This window comes from Temnothorax longispinosus, chromosome 9 (genome assembly GCF_030848805.1).
Source record: "Temnothorax longispinosus isolate EJ_2023e chromosome 9, Tlon_JGU_v1, whole genome shotgun sequence".
NCBI lineage: Eukaryota > Metazoa > Arthropoda > Insecta > Hymenoptera > Formicidae > Temnothorax > Temnothorax longispinosus.
Window position 1 is genome coordinate 19,875,294 of NC_092366.1, and position 20,716 is coordinate 19,896,009.

The window sequence follows — 20,716 nt, forward strand, 5'->3', positions numbered from 1 at the left end:
GGTTACTCGGCGTGTTACACACTCGGGTCTCTGAAATGTCAGAAGCACAGCCTGTGTGCCGCCGTAATCGAAATCGAAAGCTCATAAGGGTAGCCGAGGGTAGGTGGGCACACCCCGCCCCCCCCCCCGTGCCTCGAAGCCGCCGCGATTCGAGAGGCCGGGGGATTCGCTCTCGAGAGCCACGCGAAACAAAAAAACGATACGATACCGCTACGTTTAATCAGTAAGACAGAAAAAAAGAGGAAAAAAAATGAAGAGACGTGCACAGCAGCCTCGATCGTCGTTATGCTATAATTTTCCGGAATATCGCACGTCGCTCTTATCGTCTACGCGCCGCAGGGAGTTCTCGCCTCCCCTCCTCTCTCGTTCCCTTCTCCTCCTCGCTATTACATAATATATTGCTAAAAAACACGGTTGACAGGATGAACTTTCGATTTGGTTTTATTCGTGGATACAGAGTGTTTCGCCGGCGCGCGCGCGCGCGCGCGCACAGACCCGCTCCCCGAATCACCCTGCACATATCAGCTCCTAACATCGGAGAACTTATAGCGACGACAAAATGTTTGAAATATTTCTTTTTGTTTGTTTCCCCCCCGCATATGTTTTTTTTTTCTACACACGTTGTAACATGTTCACGATGTTCTCGTTTACACACGCAGCTTCATTTGATACAAACTACGTCGTACACGTATAAAAATAACGTTTTCTATTGTTAAAATACGTTTTCAACATATACTCAGAGTTTAGAAATAACTAATTCGATGGCCGTCGCCACTGCGGTTTTCCCCCGAAAACTGGATCCAAGATATATATACTTCGTACTCTCGTACATGAGAACTACAATTACATTGTCATATATATAAAAAAAAGAGCGTAGCATAGATATATATTTAATATTTATATATATGTATATTTACTGTGTACATATACGCACACGCACGTGCGCGCGTACATACGCACATAAATGAGTATCGTCAGCGAAAACAAAGTATTGCGAATTTACAACACATTCCGTGCTTAAAGTCGATTAATTGAACAGCATTTAACTCGTATCCGGGCAAGCTCTCAATTCCTCGAAATTTTAAGTTACCCCCTAAAAATATGTCTCCTAACTTCGTAAGTTTATACATGTAGTCTTTGATTATATAAAGATAAATATATCTTACATACGTGTATATATATATATTTTTTTTTACGAGACTCTTAGAGAGAAAAAATATACGTTTACCCGTTTGCCTTTAGAAAATGGACCACCCGGATAAGGGTTAATCGATGAGAATTAATTTTCGTCGCGACATTTTATCTTCGTCGTGCGGAAGTCTGGAGAACAGAGCTGGGATTGCCGCCGACGTTATCCCTTTTGGGGAGAGGGTGGGAGTATACGCGCGCGTGCGTGTGCGATCGCGTTTCAAGTGCGAACAGTCCCTTCGAAAGTTAAAGATAAAAGCGAGAAAGTGTTTGCCGCTTCCCTATTTAAAACGTCACCGCTGTCGTACAACGCTAGCTAAACAACATCTTGTGCAGGAGTCGCTTGAGTGAGAGAAAACCTCGAGGAAGTCCCATCGAGTAAACATTTACTACCTTTCGACGTGAACGACGTGATTGGTGCATACCCTACGCACGCATATGCATTTTATCCCTCTCGTTACGGAAACAAGAGGGAAACATCATCCCCCTCTGCGCTTCATCGCGGACGTGCTTGATACAAGAATACCGACACGATACCAACAACCAGCCTTTTCTTGGCGCGCCAGGCTGACGATCTTCGGAGGAGAAACGGAAAAGCGGCGTGACACCGTATGCGTGTCGAACGTATTACGCAGGTAAACGCACGTGTTTGCTTGCGTGAGCGTTAATCAAGCGAGAACGAAAATAAAGTTACGTTAAATAGGCACATATATGTATGTATATACGTATATTACAATGTATCATTTATTACCTAAAATATATGCACTTTGAAAATATCGTCGAAAGACTTAGAGAAGGCAGGCAAGGGGCAAAACGACGTTCGGGAGCCAACGACTGGATATGGGTGCACAAACGAAAGTGTCCAGGGACAAGGACGCCGGCGATCCTACTGAGCAGGTCTCTCGATGAATAATCCGATACAAGAATGAGCAGGTTTTTATCGTCAAATGTATCGCCGGTCGCGCAACAAAAACGAATGCTCTAACAGATCACGAAACAACAATGACGATCAGTCCCGAAAATCAATTTCGACCGGCTTGTACAATAGATCGTTTTTTTTTTTTAGGTGAATTTACACGAAGATCCTGACGGGATAATCGCGATAACAACAACATGTGCGACGTGAAACAAAATGACTTATAAACCATCTTGGCCAAATCATTGCTGTATTCGCACATATTCATATTATAGCTCTATCTATAGTACATAAAACAATAACACTAAAAATCATTTTAATTCGAGTAATTCTATTTTAATTAATATAGTATATGTAGTAAATTATTGTATTTAAACGCACGCTTATACGCCTAGCTGCATACGATTTTTCTTATTTGTGATTTCTTCTTTTTTTTTCTTCTTTAATAATATATATAATATAATAATATACTATGTCGCATATAAAAAACAATTACTTAATATAGAGTACAAGATCGTTTCTTAGTTAAGTTTACAGATTTTTTTGTTTTTCGCAACTATTTATATAAACGTAAGACGTCATCCATCTCTAAAATGAACATGCTTCCGCCGCTCCCAGAGTAATTACGAAAATCAAGATACAAAGAGTAATCTTCGCGCCGATTCGTCAAAATAATATCAAGGAAGAAAGTATTTTCTATCGTTAGGATGCGTTAAGCGAAAAATTAAATAGAACCGTTAAAACTGCGGAAGATTAGTTCGGCTCGTGCGGTGAATTTCTTTCCGTTTTCCTTTTATCGAAGCGAACAGAGCGCAAGGTATAACGTTTATTACTCCTCCCCTCCTAACCATCAGCGAATTTCGACTACATCTAGTCAGATTTGGATGTTTGATTGATTTTTTTTCCGTTATTAAATACGCCTGGACACAACTCGCGTTTTAAATGCAAATGAATTTGATTACACGTTACCCCCTCCGGGTGCGCCGCGCGATACGCGAGCTAACGCGGGAATCTCGGCTGCATGACGATACGAACGACAGCATCACAGAAGCGTCACTTTCGCATGAAACGATCTCCACCTCCGTTCATCACCAACAACACAACAACGGTTATTCTCTCTCCTATTGCGTCGTGGAATCGTCATATTGCACAATTCTTGCGGCTATTAACTAACGATACGCGAATTATCGCGGTTATCAACGAGACACCGCGTAACATCCAGGTAACGCGCTAGCCGCGATAAACATCCGAGTGGATCGTAAAACGAAGTATTGGCGTCGGTCAAAAAAAACAAAAGAAAGTAAAAAGAGGAGAAAAAAAGTAAAAGGATACAGAAAATCATATAAATAGTCACAACAATGTCAAAAACGTGACACGGTCGATCACGGTACAATGTGCGGTCGACCACCGGGAACGGGGGATCAGCATCGTCAACTGCCGCTTCTCGTTCTTGGTCGGCGTAGTAGTTATCCAAAGTGACCGTCCATCCGATTTAAGCTAAAAATTCATGAGGTGTCATTTTGGCTGGCAGGTCTGAGCGTTCACCTTGTATGTTCGTGTCAGTGGTGTGAGATCGAGCCAAGGCACCGATGAATCCGGCTGCTCTAGCTGAAGAGGCACGCGACATCGCGATGTTGCTGCGTTAACAGAACAATCTGCTCCACGTTCCGCCTCTGCATCCTACAAGATTCCTTCTCTCAGTGTTTTTTGCGACCGAGAAGATTCACATGCATATCAGAGAGATACGGAAAGACATGGTAAGTACTATAATAACGGATGGAATCGCCGCGCTTGATACCGAAACAATTTTCGAACTGTAGTGCACAGAGCACTTCCTACCTTAATCTTTCTTTGTATGGAGTTTCCATACCTAGATAAAAAGGAAAATCCGCGTTATTTACCTAGAAGAGAGTTCACTCCTTAAACATTTTATTCTACAGAAGAAAAATTTATGTCACTTTTTAAATATTTTATTTTATAAATTTATTTCGAGAGATTTTTCACGACACATATTGTTCTTTAATCAAACTAAATCTCATTAATACGGGAATTATAAAACTCGCGTTACTTCTCCTCTTCTTTAGATCGACCGGCTCTTATCGTCAATCATTCGTACATGCCTCATTCTCGGCAGAGACAGATATGCGAGCGTACGATTTTTCGATAAATCAATCCGGGTAATTTCGCGATCTTGTTCGCGCGAATGCAAACGAATATTACTCACCATACTCGCACTGGTAGAAGAGGCGGACGTGGCAGCAGAGGTAGGCACCGTCAATATTGGATAATATTATCTACTACTGCAAATCCGCAGGCCCCTAGGCCATTAGCCGACATCAAGCGAACGAGCTCCCTAGCATGGGATGCTGCGACTTCCAACGGCGGCCGACGGGATAAGTTACTAGACTCTGTTAATCATAATAATCGCAACGTTAGATTGACAATCATTGTCAATTACATTGACAATCAAAATTCTGATTCAATCCTCGAGAATTGCCATAATTGCTCGAACTCAAATTGCTCGTAGTTGAGTGATGGAATAGAATTTAAAAAGATACAAATAAATAATAAGATAATAAAATAAAATCATTAATTAATGATAACAAATTTAAAAGTAATTTCATTTCATTTCTTCTTGCAGAGCAATTTGGTCCACAGACGTCAAACATACCGTCTTTTTTTTTCACGTCATTGCGAAAACATGCTTGTTCTCTTACCAAGAATAGCAGAATTCAGTCTGGCGCAGACCGTTTCTCTTTCTTGAGGATTCAGTTGCCAGCCAACTGGCGAATTCCACGGATTGGAGTACGCTAACAAACTGAAAGCGTCCTGCAGCATCTTCTTATTGCTCTCGTTCTTTCCGTACTGCTGTCTCAGATGCACCGACTGCGAGTACAACTGTTTGCCGAATTCCAACATTTTCTCGATCGCCTGCTTGTTACCACCGCACAATTGCTTCTTGTTGCTTTTGTTACATGTCACAGTCACATCGGCGATGTTACTGCTCTGCTGCTGACTCTGATTGGCACTGTTGTCGATTTCTGCAAATATTTGTCTATTCTAAGAACCACGTTCTATTCGATAAATGTAAACCGACAGTAGACAAACGGGCCATTTATTAGACAATTTATAAAGGACCATAATTAAACTTATTATGCGCATCTATATTCAACAACGTTAAATCTCTAAATTTATTTAACTATCTTACTTATTTTCGTTCATCTACTGTCTAATTCGTAAGACATTGATTTAATTTTATCTAGTTTTATCTAGAAGATAATCTATTCTCAAACTATTGGTGATATCAACTATATTGAGATCTCACCCATATCTACATCTTCCCCATTTTGACACTTGTACCCATTCGAGTCCAGATTACCATTCTGATACCCGTTACTGTTCTTGATACCGTTCACGCCGGTGACGCTGCTTTCCTCCATTTCTACGTCATCTTCTATCTGACCGTTGACGAACTGTGGGCTGGTGCCGTTTATCGTATTATTGATATTCATCTCTTCCACGGTACCGGCCGGGTTTGCGGACTTCACGTACGCTTTGGTCGATTGTATCACACTGGTCTGATTGGGGTTGCCGTTCTGACAGACCTCCGAGTCGCTGCCGTTCACCATTTCCACGAATTGGCGACACTTGAGCGCGAACAGCAGGTCCGGATCCCGGTCGAGAAGACCAGGGTATAACCGATTTGTCGTGTCTATCGCTTCACCGATACGACCAGACAATATCAACTTTATAACCCCTGTAAATCATTGTCGAATCACAGTGTAAAAATGCAAGCTTAATAATCGACGAGCGGAGTCATCATTCTTCCTCAAATTTCTAAGTGCAATAAGTACTTGTATAATATATTTGTAACTTCTTCACATTTATTTATTATTCTCTCTTGGTGTTTCAGCTGCTTTCGGAAGAGTGACAACCCCGACGAATGGGCGACGACGAGCAAATACCTACTCTGTCGATTTTTGATCGAGTTGTAATCCTCCTCGAACACCTGACCCGTGCTGCTGGCGAATGCCTCGGCGCTGTCGAGATACCCATGATGGACGAGATACGTACACACCATTCTGTCGAATTCGTACATAGCTTCGTTAACTCTCGAGAGATACCGCGAACATTGGTCCGTGGCGATTTTTTTCCCCGCTAACTTCCTCGATTTATCCGCGCAAGCGTTTGGGAAGAACTCTCGCAAATCAAGGAGGATCTTAACGGACAACAATGACAAACGAAGGAGGAGCAAAAGCAACCACGAAGGGAGTGGAATCACGCACCCGGTCCCCGTCTCGCTTTCTGGTCGTATATGTACCTGTGAAGAATCGCCTGCCACTGCCCCTGGCCGTGGTCTGGCGTGGGATAGTTTATGATCTGTAATCTCGTTCGTACGCGCAGTTCGTTGATCATGTCCCCGATGTCGAAGACAAACGGCAACTGTCCGAAGTTTGCGTCCACCACCTCGCCTGGAGTCTGCAGACCGACCGTCGGAAAGAGATTGGGCTGCGAAAGCGAATTTTAGGTAGAATTTCGCTCCATCATATCTAATACACGAATGATACACGATTCGGTAATATACATCAATTTCCGCTACTTTATCAATATCAGGAAAATTCTAAAATCTATACTTTTTATTACGAAATGATTTGAGACCTGTATTTGTGAAGTTTGTCAAAGATCTTGATAAATAATATACAAATAAGTTCTCGTGCGCGAAGAAAAGATATGAAAAAACAGGGAAACAGAGGGAAGAAATTAATGTATAATATATATAACTGAAATTTATGAAAGAATGAGAAAGGTGCGGAGAGAAAGAGAGAAATTGCCCGTGTTCTCATGGGATTTAGGACATTTGATCCCTTTTTCTCCGTTTTTTACCCGCGACTGTCCCTTTCGGAACAAAGCACTATTTTTTTTCTCCCGTTTATATTATTGATGCGGTGAATGGCTTACAGGAAGGTCCGTGAAGGCGATGCCCAAGTGATGGCCATTCTTCGTGTAGAAGGCGGTGTTGTCAACGAGATTTACACCGCAGCCGATCACGTCGCCGGTGGTGAAGGTCGGGCCGTAAGGTTGCCCGGTGCCACTTGAGCAGAAACTGTGGCCGTCGTCGCCGTGGTAACCGTATGAATGCTTGTCCCAACCGGGAAGTCTATTTACGTTGACGCCTGAGGCCGAGAGGCCGATGCCCATGTAACCGTCGCGTCCCTTGCTCACGATCTTCACCTCGAAGTAGTACAGGCCGCAGGCAGCCGGTATCGAGTGCGTTGTGCGAACGCTGGCAGCGTCTTTGTGGGTTTTGCCGTAACCTGGAAAAAGAGTACGGCCCCGACTCTCTTTAAAGGAATCGGTGAATCCGAAGACTATAGGTATCCTGTATCGTACGAGAATTTCAGTTACAAGGGCAAACATATTAAAAATAGAGAGACAGAGATGGATGGGCGGAGAGAGGAAGACATATTTGGCGAGTGGGATGTATCTGCTGCTTGAGATTAAAACCAAGGCCGTCGTGCAACGACGGAGAGATGCAAGGACGAATACCATACGTTCATACATATCTTCCTGCCTACTCGTCCACCATTCTGTAGGATAACGTGTAGTTATCAAATTACGTTAGAGTACACGGAAGAGATTTATCAAATATAATTGCAAAGATTATTTATTCTCGTACTCTTTTTTTATGTGTAAGCCTGTTTTTATTGTCATTGTACATGTAAAAGTAAGATTATCATAAAAAATAAATATTTCATATTTTACTTAAGATACTATCCAGAAATTTCAAGAAAATTAAATACAATCCTTATTTTTTTCATTTTTATTTCATCATTTTAAGAGTTAATTGATAAAATTCTTTTAAATGTTTTCAGAAATTCTAGTTTTGAAAGCTGCAGACTTCCATCAATTACACTTAAAAAAAATCTATGAATGGAATAGAAAAGGGAAATGAAGGTGACGGTAAAGAGACTTAAAATTGGAAATATATCCTTGAGAAAGAAGGAGAATCCAATATCTTACATGTCTATATATTTTTCTCTATTTGTAACGCGCTCGCTGGAGCAAGTTTAATCAAATTGGCTGAACACGTAAGTCTACGTGTCAAGATAAAGGTAAGCGAGAACTATGGTCACCTTCGAGATACGCTATGTGCCTTGGATACAACGTGAAATATTGATTTCAAGCTGCATACATTAGCGCCTACCCGAGGAAAAGCGGCGTGATCTAGAGAAACGCCGAAGTCGCCGCGAGTGAAATGGTCAGGGTTTTTTTTTTTTTGCTTTTCTTTTAATTTTACGCATCGTAAGTCGTCACGCGAACGATATATTTTTCGGTGCGTCACGGTGATGCCGGCGCGCGATGGCGATAAACAATACATACTTTAGGCAGCAACTTTCGCCTGTGGAAAATGGTTAACATAAGTAGAGGACCTTCGGCGCACGCTTATGTAACGAGATATCGCAGTCGCGCGCGCTACACGGGTATATTCTCGGGGGATATTATTATGCAGGTGTACATTTCTCAACAAAATCGAACGTTGATTTGTCGGCGATTTGAAGTTTAAGTCTTTGAATTATTATTGCGCGACTTTCCGTTGTGTAATTTTCGACGTTAACGTCTTTCCTACGGTCTGAGCGAAATTAACGCGAAAAATTGCCCACTGCCGTGAAAACTGCGTACGTCACGAAGCTGCAAATTGATTCACACAAAGACATGATTTACCTAGGCAGATGTAAGTAGGGCATTAGGTCATCGCCGCGCGGCACATCGATGCAACGTTACAAGCTTATCCGCGATCCGTGATCTATGAGTTTCCAAGTGTTGGTCGCATGTCTCCCACCCTTACACATCAACGTAATACATATCTATCCCGTATCTGTCTGCTCCGAGCATTATTTATATAGCTTTCGGAAGCTTCTGTCGAGGCATTAAAGCGACGGAGGATAAAACAAAGAATCCTCTTTTTTTTGTGCAAACGACGGTCTCCAGGAACGCTGTTGTAATCACGTAATACCGTTTGACGTAATATCAGCGTCAGTATGTTTCTCTTATATCTCAATATCTGGTTCATTTTGAAACAAAGAACCGAGGTACCTACTTGCGCGAATGCCAGAATTTATTTTGTAAAATAATATATAGATAATAATGTAACGACGCATTATTTCGCGCATAGAATTGGAATATATTCATTTGCATGAGTAGGTATAAATCAGTTTTGATATGTAAATAAGTAGTTGAATATTAATGAATACGCGTAATATGCGACATATGCTATTTTACCGATATAAAGTATAAAGAATACAAAAAGGAAAAGAAAGCTTTTATCTTTGATTACTGTGTTGAATAATTAGATAAGTTATTGCAATAATGATTATAAAAATTAATAATAAATTAATAATAAGCTTAGAGAATCGAAACGATCAATAAAATACGTTTTCGAAATATTTTCTTAATTTTGGGAAGTTCAATACCTTGAGAAAGAAACATAGATTGAACTAATTAACTCCGGTGCATAATTAATGTTTACAGACACGGCCTTTTGAATCTGTCGAGCTTCGCAAAAGACGGAGCATTTTATGATCGTCAGCTCGTAAACTCGAGAGACTGGAAGACGAAGGAAGTGCCTGAGGAGGAGCGCGACGAAGACGAAGTCCGGTCGGCTCGTGTTTACGGGATCAAAGAGCGATACGTGTACGCGTGCGGGGAAAACGAGAGGAGTTAACGGCTAACGGTAGATGCACTATTGCGAGTGACGACGTCGGCCTTCCGCTTTCTCAAGGCACTCCCATCCAAGGGAGGCCACGTGCACTCGTTCGTTGCGCTGAATCGCGGATTTGTAAACAGATCTGCATTCGGCAGCAGATCACAACCAACATAGCCCGGAGAGCCCACGGCTGCGGTCGATTCTCGAGCATCGAATTTCTCGCCCGAAATGCTTCATCACGGGTTTACCTGTAAACTGCTCAGGTCTGGACGCTCGCAACAACAATTTCGTCTGTCATGATTAGCAACGAAATAATACAAGGGGTTCTCGAATGCGTGGCAGTTGAGCGTAATTGCATTTATATTTTTATGATTTCACGATTATTACTGCATGTAGAATTATTCTATTTTATTGGCAGATGCCTCGGAAATATTGCCGTGTCTCTCATCCGATATGGCTTAACACTAGAACTACGGAGGGGGTCAAAATGACTTGTTTGACATTTTTGGAAAATAATTATTCATTTTTTAAAGCATCACATTTTCTGAAATTTTCTGACTTTTATTGAAATATGAACATAATTAATTTTATAAATTTATTTTCTCTTTTTTTTATTTTGATTCTTTTGAAATATATAATATATATAGGTTAATCTTCGGTAGTTCTAGTGTTAATTAACAATTTCAAATTTGCATTATAATGAATAAATACAATGAATCACACATGTACTTTAATTGTAAAAACACATATAAGCCAAGTAAAATATCTTCTAATTAATTTCAGGTGGAATTTGTTTTAACGGAATTTTGATTTGAAAACTTGGAAGTGCTGAAATATTTGTGTTGCAAACTGAAATTGTCTGATCCAAGACGTGTTTCTACGGCTCCGTGGAACCTCAGAAGCGACGACGATCGAAGTTAAATTAAAGGATTCGCGAGCGACGAATGTTATCGACGTGCAGTACGGCTAGGGTCGAGTATACGCGCGCATTTATGCCTCATGTCTGCTGCGCGTATTGTAACATTGCAACTTCTCAGCGGCTCACGCTTTCCCTGTCACAATAGTCAGAATTCTAACAGTGATCGCGACTGCTTAATCACACTACTCGGCGAATATTTATCTTATGAACAATGATAATACTCCTTTGAAGATATCCATATGCTGACAAACTAATTTTAACGATTTCACGTTGACTTTCGTAATACGTGTTATAACTTTGCCGTATTATATACTTTTTATGGAAAAAAAAATATATATTTATATTTATAGCGAGCCTTATTCTGTTAATAATATAGTTAATAATAGTTAGATATTTTATAATGTATTAAACATTGGAGCTATAATAATATATTATATATTATTATATAGTCAATAATAGTTGCGCTCCAATGTTCAATCTGTTTAAAATACATTACAAAACAAACAAAAACACAATCTAATTTTCATTTCGCTTCATAAATCGACGATTTTTCTCGCACGAATCAATTAATGCATAACGATGCAGATGTTATCGTTCTATATTCTCGTTAGTAATAAAATAAATACAAAGGAATCGGCTCGCGTGTATATAAATCGGGAAATTGTCGGATCGAGAAAGGAAAGGAAATACCGTTAAAAATTTGCCCATCGGCATTATTATCATTCGCTCGCGAAGTAATCGAACAAACGCGCGACGATTGTTTATCTCTCTCTCGCTTCGCTTCCACCCAACAATCTTCGTGCGCGCGGATCAAGGAGAAACAATATTTTCGTTCGCTGCACGAACACGTCACGTTCGTCGAGCGTGAGCGCTCGGGCCCGAAGCCGATACAGCGCGCATTTACGTTTTAAATGCCTTTTAACTTTTCTTATTCCGTGCACCGAGGGAGGTAGATAAGTGCCGCCGTCACCGTCGTCGTTGCCGTTGCCATCATATATACGTTACGTTGCGGCCGAGCTTGCGGCACACACGCCGAGGAATCCAGGATGCCACGGGCTGTATATAACGAGGGGGGAGAGCGCAAAGAGGCGAGAAAAAAGAGCCCTCGCCATTTCTGGCATCGTTGACTCTCGATGCGAGAGAAAAGAAGAAGCCTTAGCCTTGCCTTGCCCCGTTCACAAGGGAGAGAAGAAACTCCACGGGATTTGAATGCGCGGAGCGCTCCGCGCCTGAGAAAGACGCGTGCACAGACGGTGCGCTTTATCGAATTTTAATGACCGGTCGCCTCCTCTCGACGGAGGAGATCCGACGGGAGAGATCGGGGGTTCCGATAGCGAGATAATCCGGTGACTAAACATCGCGCGCGCGGCGCGTCTCTCCATTTTCCGCCATTGGATATCTCGGCGATCAGGTCTCCGTATCAAATTGCTGACGCAGCAGCTCCGGCTTCTGCAATTCAACCGGAGAGCGCTCTTTGCTTATTTAGCGATCCCCGCTGTGAAAACTCGATTTACCCTCAGATCTGCGCGCCTAGTCATCTTCTCGATATTAAGAAAAAAAGAGAGAGAGAGAGAGAGAGAGAGGGGGGGTAGATAGTAGTTTGCCTCTTGGATTCCGGAGACGATCTTTATTATTAAATTTTGACATTTTAGAGAGCGAGACACCCTGTACCTATGTCGACGCGAAATTCGATGCGGACGGAGGGGGGAAATTCGAGGCGAGGATTTGATCGAGCGACGAGCTCGCGGCACGAGAGTATCGTTTTCACGTCGGCTGTCATTGACATTGCGTGTTTCGTCTCTCTCTCTCGGTTCCTCTCTCCACGCATCTCCCTGTCTCCCTCCCTCTCCCTCTGGCATTTCTTTTCCCTGCCAGACGCATCGACGGAAACCCCGACGTAAGCGTCCCTCCGAGGAGGCATCCGCGAGGATCGACCGCGGGGACGAACGCGGGGCGATGACGACGACGACGACGGCAGCGACGCGCAGAGGCCCGACCGCGGGGGGGACTGGCTGACTGATCAGCTGATTCCTTTGTTTAGGTCGCTGACACACGGTGAAATAGCGCCCTGCCATTTTCAATCGATCGACCGTGCCTGCTCCCGGGAGCAGCCCGATCCACGGGCACACGAGGCCGCAGGGGCACGGGCGTCCGGACAGGCCGCGGCAACGCAGGGGGGCCGCCTCCCCCGCGGTCGCCGAGGACGCGCGACACGCGGCCGCGACGACGGAGGCGCATCGTCGTCGCGGTCTCTGAGAGCGCGCGCGGAGGTCGCGCGCGCTGACGGGCTACCCACGTACCTTTGTAGTGAACGCGAAGATTGTTTTGCGACAGGCCGATGTAGCTGTACTTGTCCTTGGTGCTCCAGGAGCGCGGCAGCGGCGTCTTCTCCTCGTCCACCATCGGATAGAGCAGCTTCAGCCGGTCCACGGGCTGGCTCTGCCCCGAATTCGTCTTCCCAGGCTCCATAACACTCCGTTCATCGCTGGTGGCGGCCATCATTGTCATCCGCGCTGCCCCACTCGCCCCGCTCTGGCCCAGTGCCCACACCGTGCCGTGCCGCGAATGCGATCTGGCGATCTCCGCGCTCGCTCCGCTCTCTCCGCTCCGCGATTCCTGGACGCGAGAGCGTGCCCGCTGCGCACTTCGCACGCGCAACTCTCTCGCTCCGCTCGCCTCGCCTCGCCTCGCCTCGCCTCGCGTCCCTCCTGGTCCCACCGCAATACCCCCGTGGACGTTGGACGTGGTCACTGGTTGGACGGTTCACCAGCACTTTGCCAGGCAGCGTGAACGCGCCGTGAACGTGAAGCGAGCGGCGGATAGACGTCAGACGAGCGTACCACCTGCTTCGCGCCGCGCGACCCGCCCCCCTTCGGACCGCGGCGCTACTAGCTACTGGCACGCCACGCCACGCCACACACGCAAAAACGGTTAGGTTAGGTTTCGCGCGTCTCGACCCCGGGGAACGAGTTGACGGTGCTCCACCACGATTTTTCACCCTGCGAAGATATTCCGGTAATTATTTAGAATACGCGCTGCACCTCGAATATCAATAAAATTATGCTGAGCATAATTTTACTGCTCAGCATAATTTTATTGATATTCGAGGTGCAGCGCAGCATAATTTTATTGGGTGCGTTCAGCCGATACTCCGCTAGCCTAGCAATCGTGAGCAGTCGCTCGTTTTCGCTCGTTTCCTCTCTTTTGACCCAATGGATTAAAAGGAGAGGAAACGAGCGACTGCTCACGATTCACGATTGCTAGGCTAGCGGAGTATCGGCTGAACGCAGCAATTGATATCGAGGTGCAGCGCGTACTCTAAATAATTACAGATATTCCTTGAAAAGCGCGTTCGCCCATCTCTCACCGCGGGTAATTAATATGTTCGAGAGAAGATTAAAGGCGCTCGGCTACTTGGAATGGGATAAAGTCAACGGAAACAGTGAGTGACTCCTTGACACATGTCATAACCTATGTGCGATGTCAAAATAATTTTACGATATTTAAATGCATTATTTAAATGGTTACGAAACGGCAGATTTTGTTCAATTTCCATAGTCAATCTGCCGTTATATTCTGTTAATAGATTCCGTCATTTTGTTCGGACCGCGGCGCTACTAGCTACTGGCACGCCACACACGCGAAAACGGTTAGGTTAGGTTTCGCGCGTCTCGACTCCGGGGAACGAGTTGGCGTTGCTCCACCACGATTTTTCACCCTGCGAAGATATTCCGGTAATTATTTAGAATACGCGCTGCACCTCGAATATCAGTAAAATTATGCTCAGCATAATTTTACTGATATTCGAGGTGCAGCGCAGCATAATTTTATTGGATGCGTTCAGCCGATACTCCGCTAGCCTAGCAATCGTGAGCAGTCGCTCGTTTTCGCTCGTTTCCTCTCTTTTGACCCAATGGATTAAAAGGAGAGGAAACGAGCGACTGCTCACGATTCACGATTGCTAGGCTAGCGGAGTATCGGCTGAACGCAGCAATTGATATCGAGGTGCAGCGCGTACTCTAAATAATTACAGATATTCCTTGGGAAGCGCGTTCGTCCATCTCTCACCGCGGGTAATTAATATGTTCGAGAGAAGATTAAAGGCGCTCGGCTACTTGGAATGGGATAAGGTCAACGGAAACAGTGAGTGACTCCTTGACACATGTCATAACCTATGTGCGATGTCAAAATAATTTTACGATATTTAAATGCATTATTTAAATGTTTACGAAACGGCAGATTTTGTTCAATTTCCATGGTCAATCTGCCGTTATATTCTGTTAATAGATTCCGTCATATTTCCGCTGGCACACATTTTTGTAGCAAACACACTTTTAAAATCTGTTCTCGACGTGATCTGGCGGTCTGATTGATTCGTCGGTTGCAAAAATTCTTGTTATTGCATCATATACTTCTCATTTGGACAGGAAGCTTCTTAGGAACTGTAACGTTTCAGATACTGAGCACTTCAGAAAGGTGATTATATGGTTGGAAGATCAGAAGATACGTCATTACACCATAGACGATCGCAAGAAATTGAGAGACATCACCTCCTCGGAATGGCCGAACGCTTTCGAAAAGTACTGCAATGACATCAAGTGTCCGATAACCAAGAACGAGATCGATCAGTTAGAATGGTTCATAGGATACGCTGTTTGGCTCGAGTTTGAAGACGACTGTAAGTAGGATTTATCTGAAAACGACAGAACTAAAACTTCAAAAGGCATATTTGCAATAAATTGTGAATTTTCGTAAAGTTTGAACAATCGTTTCAGTTGTCTAATTAATAAACATTAAAATATTGATAGAATTTAAAAATATTAATTTATTCTTTCAGGCCAGAAGTATCAGCAAGTCGTAGGGAGTAAGGCAAAAGACAAGAAAGAGGTAAAAGTGCCTAGTATCAAGTCCACAAATCCTCTAGATAATTTAGATTGTAAGTATATCTTGCGTCGTACAATATTTCATGCAGGGAGATACGTCATATGTGAAAATATAATCTAAATCTCGCATTTCTGTCTTTTTTCAGTTGATAGTGACGCTTTCAAGAACGGAGTTAATTCGATAGCCAAGCTACTGAACGTACCGAAACATTCTGATCATCTCGTAACGCTACAAGCGTGCAGCAAACTCGTGTGTAACAAGTTGAACGCGGACGCGATTAAACAACCTAATAATGCCTTGAACACCAAGGGTAAATCCCAAACGAAAGTGATTATTGGGCCTGGCTTTAACATGGGCGACGCAATGTTGGACAATGCCGCCAAAGGTCTCTCCCTGTTGTACATTCAAGATCTCAGAAATCTTCAAACAAAAATCAATGAGACAATAGTCGCTGTGCAAAATATAACGGCTAACCCGAAAACTGACACCAAATTAGGAAAAGTTGGCAAATAAATCGCTCGTTGACGTTTTATATTCTAGAAGATATTTGACACCTTGAACGAGTAATATATATATCAAATTAGCAGGATATTTAATGTCACGTACACGTCTCAAAGCAATCTCAAATGAAAAACGTTTGTACTATAAAACGAGATCTCTGTATAATTTAAATGTTATTATATTTTAACTTTGTGCCAAATCTGTGAATACGTCGCAACTTTGCAAAGAAACGCAGTGTAACATCTGTCTCTCTTGTATAAAATCGGCATAATATGTATAAGCATAGATTTGCTAGTGTAACAAAAAATACTCAGTATGTGCAAATGAAAATAATGCTATTAATTTATACGTAAATACTGGAGACATTAGAGTAGTACATTTTAATCGCATCACATTAGAGCATAATGAATATGAAGCAATAAATATAAATTGAATTCTGACTTGTTTATAATTCCTGGTGAGCGTGTCAAATTCTTAGGAAAATTAATTTGTTCCGCGTTACTTATTATTATAAAAGTCCAAATACTCTATAATATAATTGGACTATATTTATGAAAAATGTATTCTTTAAAAGCGTAAAATATAAATTTATTTAATATATAACATATATATATATCGCGAATGTGTACAGGCTATTGTTCGCCGAGATAAATTTATTTCTTTGTAATTATTTGGTCACCTTATTATTTATTTTGGAATCCAATACATATCTCGTAGGATTTAAAAAAGATTGTTGGAAAAGTTATATGTTATTGGTCGCATAATTGTTACAACGTAATTTTATACAGCACATCTGAATAGAAAACAAATTATGAATTGTACATAATATCAATAAATGATCTTTTTCACAAATGATCTTTTTGTAAACGTATATACGTCCATATATCTGTGAAATTATCTGCTCGTCATTTCCTTGCATTTATTATGTATTTCAAGTTTATATATAGTATCAGAATCCATTAAATATATAAATTATCTGCTTGTCATTTCCTTGCATTTATTATGTATTTCAAGTTTATTTATAGTATCAGAATCCATTAAATATATAAATTACTGTAATATGCATAAGAAGATACGCACGTGGATATATGTGTATATAGGAATGTATAGGAATATAATAAACCACCTTCTCTTACAAGTTACATATTTTAAACGTTTCAGAGACACTAAAAGGCAATATGTTTGCAGATTTAAATTTAAATACTTTTTAAGGAGGTACAAGTGAAAAATTACAAAATAACTTATACTGAGAGAGAGAGAGAGATTCTCTATCTAAAATACAATAACTACAGAACTACAGAAAGATAGTAAACGCTTTCCAATAGCTCTGACACGTCATAGGCGAGTATAATATAACAATATTAACAAACTTTTTAAAGTAGTAAAAAGCGTATTTCTCTATTTACATATTATCAAGAATTATATTATTTTCGAGTCTTCAATATTAAAAGCATATTATTCATTAAATATACATACGTAGTGGCAAGCATAAAGCATACATCTGCTATTGACATTATTCATTAATTGTCAATGCATTCGTACGTATTATAGATATATTTGTCAGCCCTGCTTATTATAATTATTTTTAAAAAATCCATGCCTCGCATATATATGTATATTGAACTTCCAAAAGAACGAAGTAAATTAAAGGGAATTGGGTGTATTGTAAAATTATATATATTTATAAAAATATGACAGTGTTATCACAGAATTTATGAATATCAGTTTTTGTCAATATATCAATGCAGCATCTTGAGTATAAAGTCTATATGTTTATTCACTTTGGTGATATTCTGAATTTTCAATAAAGAAGCCTGTGATGCGAGAGTGTGATATGTTCAAACGTGATTTCTATTTTGAGACCTTGCTTATGTTGTAATATGAACACGCCTAGATATCGTACAATATACGCGATTTCTTCCTGCCATCACAGTTTTTTTGATATTGCACTAAAGACCAATACTTACTTTATATATTATTTGTTAAAATCCCGTTGATTAGAAATACGTAATGATAATTATAATATAATTTCTTGTATACACGGTATTATTATAAATTAATAACAGACGATTTAATATTCTGAAAACAATATTAAATCCACAGGACCTATGTATTTTTGTATCGTACGAAAATCTATATATGTATATGTAGTCACCGTCTGAAAGCAGTTTCTATAGCAAGTCGATTACAAATATTAATAAGCTTGAATTAAAATAATTTCTATGTTTCTTTTTATTATTAAAGTGAAGAGATTTTACGTAAGTGCGTATTCTAATGTAGATTATGTTTCATCTACTAAGGCACTCTATACTGAAGCTTTATTATGTAATATATTATCAGAATTGTTTTATTTTCGGCAGAGAATGTATTTCCTGGTTGTAAGCCAGAGTTTATAATCTAAATGAAATCTGTGAGATAATCCACATTTATGATATATATAAAGGAAATATCGAGTCGTGAACAATTTGTACTTGCAACTTAACATAAAATCTTATCTAACGACGAATAACGTCTTTTTGAGACAAATGCTTTAATATACAATTTTGCTTAGGAATCCCATAAGATAATGTGATGTGCTTAATTACGTGAGCAATTTTATAAATACGGTTCAATTTCTATAACGCAACAGCAGGTTATAGGTATAACAGCTGAGTTATATCTATATAACAATATATAACAGATAAAAAAATGGATAGAGCAACAAATATAATACTTAAGTGACTTCCATTGTACGTGTTGTCAAGTATGCGCACCCTTCAAGCCAGCTTGCGATTCATGATTCATGATTCATGATTCGCGATTCATTATTTATGTAACTCTGTATACGAATCAATATATCGACTGATTTGACACAATTTGCATCCTTTAATTTCGTTTAAAAAAAACTGCTCCATGAATCGAACGGGAAATAACGTATGCTCGACGAATCCGTCCATTCGCGCTGCGAGTCTCGAAACACGAATTGCGCATATAGTTCGACGCTAGAGCTTTAAGGATCGCACAATACATATTTTTATGTTGATCGATTTCCAGAAAACAGAAGGAGGAAGCTTTTTTTTCTCTATAACGATATAAAATATTGTGTAGATAGTTACGAAAGCCTACATCTATCTCGGTTTCCGGCAGAAGGCACTGGTTGCAGCATACGTCGGCTTCTCTCGTCGTCCAAGGAAGCTTGGAGAGCTCTGGCTAACGCCTCGTCCTCAGTCATTGTCCCCTGAAGACTGCGGAACGGATGCGAATTGCTGTTGCCGCTATTCTGCGATATTGTTGCGCGAGCGCCTCGCTTGTTTAGCGCCTCCAGCCGGCGCAGTCTCAACGCCTCTTCCGCCCCGATGCAAGCATGATCGGTCGGGTGTCTGTGCTTCAGGCAGAAATTGGCACCGCATTCGCCGCACTTCACCGGCACCATCTCCTTGACCTTGCAACCCTTCGAAGAACACTTGTTGGAGAATATCTTCCTACGGCTCTCTCTACAGTCATTGTCTATATGCGATCCCACGGCGACGTCGGGCAGATCGCCGCGCTTCATCGGTATGGGAGTGTCGCACAACGGGCACACGGGCACCTGTACGTCCTTCTTGTACGCGCTGGGGCAGCTGTGGCTTGTATAAGTTATATGATCCGTGCAAAAGATTGCCTGGCAGGCGTCGCACCTCAGAGGTAAAAAATCCAAGCGATTGCACGCACTCTCGGAGCAGTGTTCTCCCAAGTTTGGAAACTCCATTCCGATTATGTTGTACCTTCCTTAAATATCTGCAAAAATAATTTAACAAAGAATAAAACCACATAAAGATACAATTGTATATCCTCTTTGAAAACAAAGATGCATAATCAGCTAGTTTGGTAATTTTATTTTCAGGGCAGAAAATGAAATAAGGAAATAGTGTCTGATGTAAAAGAGATCAATCTTGAGTAAGCAAAGGTGATTTAAGGCACCTCTTAAGATACATTTTCCTATATAATTTAAAACAATTGCATGACGCAATCAGTCGCACCGTTTATTCTCTCTGATGCTATCAAACAAAGCGCTTTCTCGAAAAGGTATCGCAGGCTCGAATCATAAAAGCAGCTCCAATTCAAACGCACGTATGTTGTATGCAAGGTGAAACCACGATGACTGTGGGTGAGAACGTTGACGTGGAAAGCGAGAAAGGCGAGGAAATCGTGCAACTGTCACGATAAATTTTACAATGACGTACCTTGACTCAGCCAAAATGAAAACTCGCGAGATTGCGGGCGTGCTGCGCGTATTTCGCTCCTCCCTCTCCACCGCCGACGTTAATGTAACGTGTGTGACTCCTTGAGCACGTAATACGTGGTTAATCGCAATCGCTCGGAATTTCACGACCGTGAGTCGCTAAAAATTTCCGACGGCAGGGCAGTATTTGACACCGACAAACCGCGAGCCGAAGCTCCACTCACGATGGCCGCATGCACTGATGGGGGTCAGGCACGTGTACCCCTCTTTATATATATTCTCGCGCGGCGATAGAAACCGATGACCAACCAGACCAACGATGATCGACGACTTTCGGACCTACACACACTCTCGCGGAGGAAAGCGCATAAGCGGACGAAGAGATCGAACGCGACGCGACGC

General features: G+C 41.7%; 3 protein-coding genes and 1 long non-coding RNA gene across 10 annotated transcripts; 2 read left to right on the top strand and 2 right to left on the bottom strand.

Annotated features, from left to right (window-relative positions):
- Positions 1 to 423: 423 nt before the first annotated feature.
- On the bottom strand, positions 424 to 13,453 carry Ranbpm (Ran-binding protein M). Of its 3 annotated transcripts, none has more exons than XM_071788911.1 (8): positions 13,029 to 13,453; positions 7,064 to 7,446; positions 6,426 to 6,613; positions 6,074 to 6,186; positions 5,514 to 5,861; positions 4,822 to 5,145; positions 4,329 to 4,512; positions 424 to 3,784 (listed from the first exon to the last, which is right to left on the bottom strand). In XM_071788911.1, the coding sequence occupies exons 1-7, from the start codon at positions 13,234 to 13,236 to the stop codon at positions 4,379 to 4,381; spliced, it is 1,698 nt and encodes a 565-aa protein (XP_071645012.1). In that variant the 5' UTR covers positions 13,237 to 13,453; the 3' UTR covers positions 424 to 3,784; positions 4,329 to 4,378. The 3 variants fall into 3 exon arrangements, with proteins under 3 accessions (XP_071645012.1, XP_071645010.1, XP_071645011.1); XM_071788909.1 differs by having other exon boundaries at positions 5,430 to 5,861; positions 13,029 to 13,450; XM_071788910.1 differs by having other exon boundaries at positions 5,430 to 5,861; positions 7,064 to 7,419; positions 13,029 to 13,444.
- Positions 7,415 to 10,548, top strand: LOC139819536 (uncharacterized). Its single transcript, XR_011733753.1, has 3 exons — positions 7,415 to 7,794; positions 7,978 to 8,217; positions 9,635 to 10,548. It is a non-coding gene; the product is annotated as an uncharacterized lncRNA (long non-coding RNA).
- A 113-nt stretch (positions 13,454 to 13,566) lies between the features above and the next one.
- On the top strand, positions 13,567 to 16,968 carry LOC139819525 (RNA transcription, translation and transport factor protein-like). 5 transcript variants are annotated; one of them, XM_071788926.1, is made up of 7 exons: positions 13,597 to 13,743; positions 14,061 to 14,170; positions 14,315 to 14,462; positions 14,740 to 14,871; positions 15,185 to 15,406; positions 15,566 to 15,664; positions 15,758 to 16,968. In XM_071788926.1, exons 4-7 carry the CDS (start codon positions 14,811 to 14,813, stop codon positions 16,123 to 16,125), a joined length of 750 nt encoding a protein of 249 aa, XP_071645027.1. In that variant the 5' UTR covers positions 13,597 to 13,743; positions 14,061 to 14,170; positions 14,315 to 14,462; positions 14,740 to 14,810; the 3' UTR covers positions 16,126 to 16,968. The 5 variants fall into 5 exon arrangements, with proteins under 5 accessions (XP_071645029.1, XP_071645028.1, XP_071645027.1 ...); XM_071788924.1 differs by having other exon boundaries at positions 14,762 to 14,871; XM_071788925.1 differs by lacking the exon at positions 13,597 to 13,743 and having other exon boundaries at positions 14,267 to 14,462; positions 14,762 to 14,871.
- An 806-nt stretch (positions 16,969 to 17,774) lies between these two features.
- Positions 17,775 to 20,678, bottom strand: LOC139819528 (AN1-type zinc finger protein 2A). The gene is made up of 2 exons (XM_071788930.1): positions 20,316 to 20,678; positions 17,775 to 19,869 (listed from the first exon to the last, which is right to left on the bottom strand). Exon 2 carries the CDS (start codon positions 19,838 to 19,840, stop codon positions 19,205 to 19,207), a length of 636 nt encoding a protein of 211 aa, XP_071645031.1. The 5' UTR covers positions 19,841 to 19,869; positions 20,316 to 20,678; the 3' UTR covers positions 17,775 to 19,204.
- Positions 20,679 to 20,716: the final 38 nt, after the last annotated feature.